This window comes from Sipha flava, unplaced genomic scaffold (assembly GCF_003268045.1).
Source record: "Sipha flava isolate LNK unplaced genomic scaffold, YSA_version1 117_pilon_pilon, whole genome shotgun sequence".
In the NCBI taxonomy this organism is placed as follows: domain Eukaryota; kingdom Metazoa; phylum Arthropoda; class Insecta; order Hemiptera; family Aphididae; genus Sipha; species Sipha flava.
This window is the reverse complement of record NW_020271741.1, coordinates 98-12287: the sequence shown is the minus strand read 5'-3', so window position 1 is coordinate 12287 and position 12190 is coordinate 98. Positions and strand designations below refer to the sequence as shown.

At 29.2% G+C, this 12190-nt stretch overlaps 2 protein-coding genes across 4 annotated transcripts in view; one reads left to right on the top strand and one right to left on the bottom strand.

Annotated features, from left to right (window-relative positions):
* Positions 1–3138, bottom strand: part of LOC112693598 (pancreatic lipase-related protein 3-like) — a gene marked incomplete at its 5' end in the record, with an annotated part of 39093 nt that extends 35955 nt beyond the window's left edge. For all 3 annotated transcript variants that reach the window (XM_025568748.1, XM_025568732.1, XM_025568738.1), the window contains 1 exon segment: positions 3052–3138. In XM_025568748.1, the coding sequence (XP_025424533.1) occupies positions 3052–3138 (87 nt within the window).
* Positions 3139–6811: 3673 nt separating this feature from the next.
* On the top strand, positions 6812–7669 carry LOC112692770. The gene has a single exon (XM_025567562.1). The coding sequence runs from the start codon at positions 6812–6814 to the stop codon at positions 7667–7669; it is 858 nt and encodes a 285-aa protein (XP_025423347.1).
* The last annotated feature ends 4521 nt before the right edge of the window (positions 7670–12190 follow it).

Genomic DNA, 12190 nt, shown 5'->3' with positions numbered 1-12190 from the left:
TTATATCCATCTCGTATCGCTTAAGACACAATAGAGATGTCGTCAAAATTCCAGTCCTAAACAAAGATCGCACGTTCCAGGTTCCAATTTGTAAATCCGTTATCTCTTTCATCCGAGGCTTAGAGTAATGTTGTTTTATAACATTTACTTTTTTTTATATGATAGGGTTGTCGGCCCTACGCACAACCCCCAACCTAGAGGACCAGTCCACACCAATTAATTAAAGTCAGTGTGAGGCTCAGGGCCCGGGGTTCGCCAAACCCGTAGTACTAGTTGCTTAGTACCCCCCCTCCCCCGAGGGTCATGTAGTAGTACACATGAATATGATATATTATTTAAAAAAAATTATAAAACAATATCATATAGTTCACATAAAATATCGAAATTATAGTAAAAAAATCATAATAAATAATCGTTATACTTAATAATCCAAAAATATATAGTTATGTCATGTATGTAAAGTAAAATTATGTGATACAATTTATAAATATTCTAAGTCTTGTATTACTCATTATTGGTGTACCTATTTATAGCATTCTGTAATGCTATCATTTTTTTTTTATTTCAATTTTTTTAGCTTATTTACTTGAGATACCTATGCCATTTAGTTTTATATAAGTATGGGTTTGAAATTCGGTAAGAACTTTACTAAAAATATTAGCATTCGGTTGACTTTTATAAAATGAATTTCTTAGATGAATATTAAAGTATCCACGGACAAAACACAAAAAAATTGGCGGAGTTTACAATCGCCCACATATACATATATACTTCCAGCGCGTGTATAATAGTTTCACTTCAAAAATTCGATATCAAAGAAAAATATAAATTTTCAAATTATTTTATACTTAAGTCCGAATTTAATTATGTTACATCAAAGAAACCAAAAAATGTTCCGTTTAATTATTAAATTATAATACAGCTATTGTTCATGATGCTTGAGATTAATAACAAATCTATGTGCTTGTTTTTAAGTACATTGTTTACACTTTCCAAAAAACCAATTTTAAATAAACAATTACATTTCCCACTAAAATTAGAAAGTCTAAACATCAACATAGAACCTACAAATATGCAGTGTTGGGAAAGTTCGTGTAAAAAAGAACTCGTTCCCATTCATCGTTCCTGTTGTAAAAAAGGAACTCGTTCCTGTCCTCGTCCTGTTGAGAAAAAGGAAAGCATTCCCGTATTTTTATACATTTTTTACGATTTGAGTGGTTGTTAATGGTGTTTTTTGCTAACACTATTAAAACAGAAATAATCGGCTAACTTTTATATTCGTTATAAATTATAATGAAACTCAATTTTTACTTTCAAAACTAACAGAAAGTAGCGGAAAACAGGATTTTCAAAGGAGTATTGATTTTTAACAAAATTGATTTGGTTTATTTGTTTTAATTCAAAAATTGTACAGCGTAAACTTGAAATTTGTATCGATTGATGATGGTAAATCTTTCCTGTAAGAATTTTATTATTTTGACTAAAAACTCACTATTTCACTCAGAATTGTTTTATTGTTATTTAATTATCAATATAATATGAACACTATCTAATATCTTTTATGGTCTTTTTTTGGAGACTTATCGTCTTCCGAAAACCCGAACGGTGGCGTACACCACGTCGCGCGTCGGTACGAGATGCGAACACTATTTTCGTAATGGGAATAATAATATATACTAGTATATTATTAAATGTGATAATTTATAAAAACTAATGATATCCCAACAAAAACACTCCGTCAACTCTGTGTGAAAAAACGCTAAGTAAAAAAATGCTATTAAATGTATTATATAAGGTGGAATCTAAGTAAATGGTCTAACGTGTAAAATGTACATATCAGTAATTAATTCAAAATTAATAAAATGTGGTTATTTGTATTATTAATTTATAATATGATTTATTTTAACTAAAATTTATCAACATTTAGTTTACTTGGTCGGAAACAGTTTTATTTATTTTAATGAGGCCTACATTATCTATTACATAAACTTAGTACTTGGCTATACATTTTTTAAATTGAACTTCCGGCTAAGTAAACTAAGTTTAGATCAATTTTAGTTAAAATAAATCATATTATAAATTAATAATACAAATAACCAAATTTTATTAATTTTGAATTTATTACTGATATGTACATTTTACACGTTAGACCATTTACTTAGATTCCACATTGTATCACACATTTTATAGCATTTTTTTTTTTTTTTTACTTAGCGATTTCTTACACGAAGTTGACGGACTGTTTTTGTTGGGATTAAAATATACCAAAGATACATAAGTAGTATGTTGTTCATTTAACTATTTTTACTAGTGACTGATGAAGTGATACCAAATTACCAACACTAAATTTTATTATTAAAAATAACATGCATTTCATTTTTTTTTTTTTTCATAATTTTTCATAATAACGGAAATTTTCGTTCACGTTCCTCAAAAATCGAAACTCTAACCCGTTTCGCATTCCAATATTTGAAAAGGAACGCGTTCCAAGCTTCGTTCCTTCCCAACACTGCTGATATATCATCATAAATTAATTAATACTCATTTGATTTGAATTACATAAATAAAATTAAACGTGAATATACTTTTTAAATACTAATCATACTTGTATACTAAGTAATTAATCACAAAAGTTTAAAGATTATTAATCCAGACATTGACATTGTATCAGCACAGATAAGCGTTATTTAAATCATCAAGATTCTAAATATTTATCAGCGTATTTAATATATTTTAAATGTAGTTTTACAATTATAATAATTATTTTGTTTATTTTAAATTGTCTAAAAACGCATGATAATATTTTGACACATGTTTAGTTTTACGGCGAAATAAGAAATAGAATACTAGAATATAGTCAACACTCATCAACGTATTTTGTGATAATGAATTTATTATAAATTTTTCGTGTAGAAATATTTTGGGTTTTAGTTACATAATAAGTGCTAATTACTTATAACTAGTAGCATAAAATTATTTGATTAAATTAAATCAAATTTAAATAATGAGATTCTGATGATGAAATCATAATTAACGATAAAAAATATTTACCATCAGCTATTGCATCATTTATTGGAATACTAGTTGGTTTTCTATTTTTATCTTGAAGATTCTTATTTTGATATTCAGCATAATTTTCTATTTAAAACATTTTAAAAGGACATTAAACATTGGTTTAACTACAGTAAAATATTAATTGAGCAACTTAGCAAAGTAATTAATGTTTATTAAATATCTATAACTATAGTAGTATATATCAGTGGTTTTTAACATATTTGGGTCCACGGCTCCTTTTGATTATTAATTCAAATTAATTAATTAATTATTCCCATACGAATAATGATAATGATAACAATAAAAATTAAAAAAAAACAAACATACACGTCTTATGAGAACGCTACACGTGTATAAATTCATCCGTAAAAACTATTTCACCCGGGAAAGAATCGAGAGGGCTAATGTCATAATTAACAAACGACATTTTTACCACGTATAAAGTAGAACATTATCTGTGATATATCGTTTTTATTTTTTTGATATCACTTATACGAAAAAAGTTCTTATTTTTTAAGAATCAATATTATTTTGTCTTTTTCAAACTTGAATAATTTTTTTGTAGTTCCAATATCAATAATCATCTCCTTATTAAATGGTAAAAATGTCGTTTCTTAATTATGACTTGAGGCCAGATAAAAATGTTTTTATCTATGTTTTTACATATTTTTAATAAGAGTATGCAACTCTTATTGAATAAGATTCCTCAACGATTAATTTCCCAATCAATTGATTTACTAAAATTTTTAGAGTAGAAAAAAGTATATTTCAAGCTTAAACACTTTGAAGAATATATTATAACAAGTTTAGATGACTTGGTTTATTAATTTAGACAAACACACTGTAATTACGTAGATAGATATAAAGTTAAACTGTACAGAAGTCAAATCCGTCACGACTAGTATTAACAATAACACAGTCTAGTGCCTTCTTTAACTCTGTATTAAGAGTGACTCTCAGTGGCTTGTGAGCAGGTGCATTATATAGAAGCCCACTTGTATTACGTACCCTGGTACGGAAGTGGCGTGATAATTTAAAGTGCCTTTGATTGGTTCATGCAGTATAGCGTGATGCTGAAGTCTTATGGTGTGATGTGGTGCTATGACGTAAATAGGGCCTGCCCATTACACTTATAATGAATGAAACGCTAGAAAAACGCTAAGAAGAAAATGAATTCTTATTGTAATAGTATACCAATTAATAATTTATTAAATCATTTAATATTTAAAATACTAAAATGTTGATTTTCAAATAATCAAAATAATCATTTTATAAATGTTGTAGAGAGCGATCGCAAAGATTATAGGTAAATAATAAATAAAAATGGTAACTTATAGTTAGGTAACACATACAAATGGAAAATAATAAAAAAACACACAATAAAAACAAGTACGTATGTTCGACGTTTCGCGATGCTCGAACTACAGCGCGTAGTGTCCAGCACATCTATACATTCAATACTACAGATAAGGCATGGCGGAAGGAGAGTGGTTGTACAGTGTACGGTAAGACGGTACTACCGAATAATTGTCTTAACAGTATGTATAATTATGTTTATAGCACGGTTTATAGATAGAACCAGCAGATGTAGAACACGGTCATAGTTCTATCTACAATTATGAATGCAACCTATGTTATTTTTAAACTATATATATAACTATCTATATTGTAAACACGACCCTCGGCATTTGCTAAAATCATACCTTTTATTAAATATACGTTTGATCCTGACATATGAGTACTAACGTTTATGTGTTATACAACATAATCATGTCAAAAAATAAAATTTGGAGATTATTCTACGAACATTGGATCGTAGTTTCGTGGTAATTCAAAAAAATAATAAAGCCTCATGTTGCTTGTGTAATGAAACAGTAATTAGCCGCAGTTTTAATATTAAAAGACATTTCAAAACAATTCATACGAACAAATTTTTTTTATCAACCGTAGAAAAATTGAAACTAATTTCAAAAAAAAAAGTAAAACGTTTTAAAAATCAATCAAATAAATTCAAAATTGCGTTTAAACCAAATAATAATTTAACAACCACTAGTTTTTCTGTATCCCACTGTATTGCACAATACGGTAAACCATTTTCTGATGGAGAATACACAAAAAAAGTTTTATTTAGTGGCATCATATACTTTATTTCAAGATTTTGCAAATACAAATGAAATTATAAAACATATTCAAGATTGTTCCACTAGCAGAAACATAGGCGAGTCCACGGGGGTAGCAGGGTATGCACTTACACCCCGCACGAGATGAAGAGGCCACTGCCGCAAGCCCATACTAACTTTTTGCAAAAACCAACGTAAACCCGTATAATTATCTATTATAATTTATATGAGAATATCATAATAACACGGATATCCTGTAATCATTTACCTATATCACTATCATGATAAAAGATATAATGGTCGCTCAGATGAAATATCTCGTCTGATACGTTAAGATAGCGAAATGAATGTTGTCGGTGCGGCAAGAGCCCAACAATATTAGAGGGCAGTCTTGTTCACCTTAATAATAAAATCAATGACTAATAGAAAAAATAATACAAATAAATAAATATAAATTGGTAGTGGACTGTATAGTAAAATAAATAAATGGACCGATTGGCTTAACAGAGTATAAATTGTAATGTATAATAATTTGTGACAACAGACAATATGAACAAAAAACAAACAAATAATAATAACGCTAGCCCTACAATGGCACGGTTAAAATAATATCAATATAAAATAAAAACAGTAAGTTGGCCCTACAGTGGCGCAACTAGCATAAATAATAATAAATAAATATATGAATAAATCAAATGTGTGGCCCACACGGCTCACACTAAATATAATAATCAGGATTGGGATTTTATAACATTTGCATATTTTTTATGAGATGTTTAAAAAATAGCAGAGTAAGCTAAAAATGTGTTTCATGATACAGAGAACTCAAATAAAAAATTTTATTTTGCTTTTTTTTACATATTGCATTTTTTAGTTTTTAGTGCTTTTTTGGATTCTTTGAGTCATTTTTGCATTTACCTGTGTTTTAATCAAAATCGGGCATATTTCATGAAATTTTGGTTAACGTGTTTTTTGATTTTTGTCGATCGAATTTTCAAGATTCAAAATTTAAATTATAAATGTGTAAATAAAGTAAATATACTAATCACGGTGATGCAACGCTGTACAATTACAGCGGTAATATATAGGTAGAGTAGATAAGGGTAAGATGACGCACTCTTTTATAAAATGTGTTTAAATAATATAGTATTATATTTTTGGTACAAAAAAAAGTTATTTTTGTATAGCAAATATTCATTTCATTTCATTTTTTCAATCAAAGCTTTAATATTTTGAATAGATTAGTTTTAAAACGTAGAAAACTTAACATAAATCATATGCCCAATCTTACTCCGACACTGGGGTAAGATTGTGCACATGGTGGGGTAAAAGGGTGCAAGCAAAAGTCTTTATTTTAAATTAATCTTTTTACGGAAAATAAATTCATAAATATATATTTTACCAATTGTAATCACTATAATTTATTATAAATGTCTATTTTAATTATATTTCCTTATAAAATTAATAATAAGTGAAGACTTATTATTAAGATCACCAGGTAGCCGTACCGTCCGGTAACTTACTCATCGCCTATACGCTCTTTATCTATAAGTATTATTAAAATTACACAAATAACCGTTACCTCACATTTTACATCATTTTTTTTTCCATTTTTCTTTTTTCTTTCTTTTTTTAATATGTCTTCGGAGTGTTCTAAATGCCATGAGCATTTAACTCACCTAGAAGACGTACTTCTATGCAGTATATGCAACGGTCAGATTCACTTTTATTGCAATGGAATCTCCGAATCAAATTTTAAAAAAATGTCGAAAACCAACAAATCACGCTTTACATGTATGAACTGCCAAACTAACAGAAACGCCAAAACCACTACAGAACCGACCAATAAATTAGAAGATAAGATAGAAGAATTAATTAATTCAATAAGTTTTATGAGTCAACAGTTTCATGATTTTGAGAGCAAGCTCCAAACAATGTTCAAAGATATAAAATTAATTAAAATAGAAAATGAGCAAATCAAGACAGAAAATATCAAACTATCCAAAGAAATAAGTGAAATTAAGCTAAAAATTGATATTCTTGAACAACAAAATCTTGAAACCAGTGTTGAGATAATAGGAATACCTAAAACTGAAAACGAAAACTGCATAAATATAGTAAAAGAAATAGGAAAAAAACTAAATATTGACATTCCTGTCGTAGAAGCTAAAAGAATAACCGCAGAAAAGTCTAAACTTAATATAATTATTGCGAAACTAGAAACAAAAGAATTAAAAAATCAATTAATCCGCAATTCGAAAAATACTAAACTAAACGCCAATATGCTAGTCAAAAACTGGCCAACCGAAAACAAAATATTCATCAACGAACATCTCACAAGAGATAAAAGAATACTCTTCGCTAAGACTAGATCAACCGCCAAAGAGAAGAATTACAAATTTACATGGATATCCAACGCAGAAATTCTAACTAGAAAAGACGAGAACGCAAGAATCATCCGTATTAGAACCAACAGTGATTTAGAAAAGATGTAAGTTTTATAATCTATATCTCAACTTTTTTCAATTTTACTAAATTTTTTTTTTTTTTTTCTTCAAATGAGTCAGTTTAAAACTATAAATAATATAACTAAAAAAGAAACTGTACCTTTATTAACTATCGAGGAAACGAACTCAATTCTCCTTTCACATAAAAGTCTAAATATTTTACATATTAATATTAGAAGCATCAATCAACACATATCTGAACTTGAATGTCTCAATTCTTCCCTAAATAACGACAATCACGTAATAATAACAACCGAATCATGGCTAAACGATAACTTCAATGATAATTTTCTTCCATTCAAAAATTACCAGATAGAATCCACAAATAACAATATTCGTAGAAGCGATGGAATAATAATCCTCATTAAAAACGAAATAAACCAAATAAGTACGGAAATTAATATAACAAATGCTAATTGTATTCTTACTCTAGTAACATATGATAAAGTAAATTATGGAATTATATCTATATACAGATCTCCTAGCGGCAATATAATTAAATTTATCGAAGACCTAGATATTGTAATTAACAATGTTATAAATTCTCACAAAAACACAACATTTATTTTAATTGGAGACTTTAATATAGACATATTAGACACCACTAACTCAACAGCCAATTATTTAGACTTACTTAACTCATTAAACTTTATTCAACTTATCAATCGACCCACCAGACCACAGTCCAATACCTGCATTGATCACATTTTTGTTAGAGATTATCTTAAACACTATAATATACAATCGGCAGTTATAGACTCTCTCATTACAGACCATTATCCAATAATCTTAATATTAAATAACAAAATAGAACTAGGTAAAAAAAATATAAAACAAACTTCTTATAGGTTCGTTGACTATAACAAACTTACATCTCTGTCTGATAAAACTAATTGGAATGAAATTAAATTATCTCAAACAACAGAAGATAAAATAGCACTACTCACGACAATAATCCAAAATAATCTAAAAAAGTGTACTTATATACGACACAATACAAAACAAATCAAAAATTGGATCACGCCTGGTATCATACAATCTATAAATAAAAGAGACAAACTACATACCCTAACCAGACGTCAACCGTTCAATACAGACCTAATTATTAAATACAAAAAATATAGAAATAAACTTACTGACATAATTAAAAAACAAAAACTGAATTATTATAGGGAAAAAATTTCAAAAAACAGCAAAAACATAAAAAAATTATGGTCTACAGTGAAAGATATAACAACTAATACACAATATATGATAAAACACGCAGCTATAATATAAGCATCAACAATACAATACACGACTCTAACATTGACTCCATCATGATTGCAAACACATTTAATTCATATTTTATCTTAATGGGGAATTCAATCAATAATAATCTAACTCAAAAAAATGGTGTTTCTGATAATATAAATAATCCTACTCAATCTTTATATCTTAGAAAAACCACGAAAAATGAAATTATTTCCGTAATTATGAATATGAAAGGAGACTCAGCCCCTGGTAAGGATGGTATTTCAATAAATGTCATTAAACACATAAAAGAATTCATATCGGATACCCTAGCTCATATATTTAATACAATTTTATCAGAAGGCAGTATACCGAATTCATTTAAAATAGCAGTAATATCTCCCGTACATAAAAGTGGAGATAAAACTGACATTAACAATTATAGACCAATCAGCCTCCTAAATGTTTTCTCTAAAATATTCGAAATAATCATAAAAAAAAGACTTTTAACGTACCTTGAAGAGAATTTAATCCTACCAATTTCGCAATATGGTTTTAGAGAAAATTTAGGTACAGAAGACGCGCTAGCACAACTCTCTAAAGATATATACACTAATCTAGAACAAAAAAATAAAACACTAGGGATATTCATGGATTTGAGTAAAGCATTCGATAGCATCTCCCACGTGAAGTTGTTAAGTATATTTCAATCAATAGGTATAAACAATAAATCTTATAAACTTTTTAAATCCTACCTTCAAAATAGAAAACAACAAGTACAAATTGGTGATACCCTAAGTAACGAACTAACAATCACCAATAGAGTTCCCCAAGGCACAGTGCTATCTCCTATATTATATATAATATATGTAGCTGAATTAGGTAATCTTAATATACACGGCAAACTATTTTCATATGCTGATGACACGGCCCTTATCATTTCAGAAACTAATTGGGAAAAAGCCTACCAATATGCCGAGTCTGACATGTGTATTATAAATGAATGGTTCTTTAAACACAATTTAAGGCTTAATCCCAATAAAACTAAATTCATAACCTTTACCCAAGATAAAAGAACGCAACCGATAATTAGCGAAATTAAAATACATAAACTATGTTGTATAGCTAAAAATAAAAATGATTCGTGTATATTAATTAAAAAAATAGATAATATTAAATATCTAGGCGTTGTATTTGACCAATATATGAAATGGGACATTCAAATAAAAAATTTAATAATAAAAATGCGCAAACTCAATCATTTCTATATTAATGCCAAAAAAGTATTAGATAAATCAATGCTACGCATGGTTTATTTCGCAATGACCCAATCTATTTTACAATATGGCATTACTGCCTGGGGTGGACTAGGTATCGTTGCTTACAACAAACTACAAACAGCACAAAAGAGCATAATAAAAATAATTCTTAATAAACCTATAACTTATCCTTCCAATGAGCTCTTTAAGGAAATGAATGTTTTCAATATAAAACAATTATTCTACCGAAATGCCTTATATTTTACTTACAAACTAAATTTGATAAACTTTAAACATACCTCACACACTACGCGCCGAAACAATAATAAGTTAATCATCCCCACATTAAAAACTTTAAAATCTAGTAGATACTTTGCAAAAGTAGGTTTAGAACTTCTGAATAATAATATTCCATCCAACATTTTAAATTGTAATTCATATACAAAATACAAACATTTAATTAAAATATGGTTATCAAATTTGCAAGAATAATTAGTGACTAATCTTATATTTTTTTCTATACGCATATAACATAATGATACCTTTATTTATGTCATAACTGTAGCTTTAAGCAAAAGTAATCGTCAACTATTAATATTGTTTTTTTTTGCACTATCTTATTCATAATATTTATCTTATATTCATTATTCTATATTCACTATTTTCTTTATTATTATAATTTATTTTCTCTCTGTTTACCTTCCTTTTATTACCATTCTAAGTTTTGAGTTATATACAATAATTAATAAATAAATTGATTAGACTCCAATTTCACCAATACGAGGTTTTTCCTCAGTGGTGAATTGGGCCAACTACCTGTAACACAATCTATATTTTTATTTTTATTCTAGTAATTATGTATTAATTTTAAGACATTTTTACTGTTTAAATTTAAACCATGTTTTAAACTGTTTGTGGCCAAATAAATTATTATTATTATATTATAAAATTATTATTATTATAAATCGGTTGCGAACTCACGCCGAAATTAAGCGGGCGACTGCGGTATCAGCAATCCGGGCGGTCCATGCATTATCGACACGCGCGCTCAGCGACATTGATATCGTTCCTGAGTTTTTAGTAGCAACAACGGATTTAGATAGTTTGTGGGCCCAGTTTAAGTCAGAGGACGATTCGATTCTAGATTATTTAGTGTCTCTCGACAAGATTAATGAGTACTCGCCTGACATGCCGACCGAAGTGCGGGGGTTAATTAATGTGTCAAAATCGATGGCGGTGAAATTAAAACCAAAGAGGGTGGAAGTAAATGACATGCCATGTATCAATAAGGGTACCGCGTCACTAGGTGACGGCGAACATTCCCTTTCTCCGTCAACAGAAAAAAACACACAAGGGCCCCTATCGCGGCTCCCAGGCATTGGCCCTAATTTGACGGTGATTTTCGTTATTGGCCGACTTTTCGCGACTTATTCATGGCGTTAGTTGATTAACGGATCAACCTATGTGATACGGATAAAATATATTATCTAATTGGATGTCTAAAACGCGGAATAACGGTCTGTGCAGATAATGCGTTAGTCTGGTCTACATTATCTAATCGATTTAATCGTCCGCGCTTGGTCGCTACGTCATTAGTAAACAAATTGTTACGCGCGTCGCCTATCACGCACGAATCGCTTACGAAGCTAAATAATTTTATGGACCTATTCAGTGAGGGTATTTCTTTATTCGACGCATTACAAATTTCGAATATGGGCTCATTTATATTGTTTTCGGTTGCGTTTCGTTGTCTCTCGATTTCGACTCGAAAACTATTCGAGACCGGCACCAAATCCGATTATCCGTCGATTGAAGAGTTGATGGAGTTTTTACAACAGCGAGTGGCAGTGCTAGAAATTGTTGGCGAACCGCGCACAAACACCGCCTCAGTGACAAAATTCAAATCGTCCCATCATTCCGGACAATTCCAACGAGGTCGAGATCGGGCGGGAAAGCCAAACTTCTCTCACCCCACCGCGCTGGTTACGTCTAAATCAATCACTTTGCACAGTCAAAA

What these genes read in the sequence shown, in the direction of transcription:
- LOC112692770 (XM_025567562.1), top strand. Translation starts at nt 6,812, where the DNA reads ATGTCTTCGGAGTGTTCTAAATGCCATGAGCATTTAACTCACCTAGAA.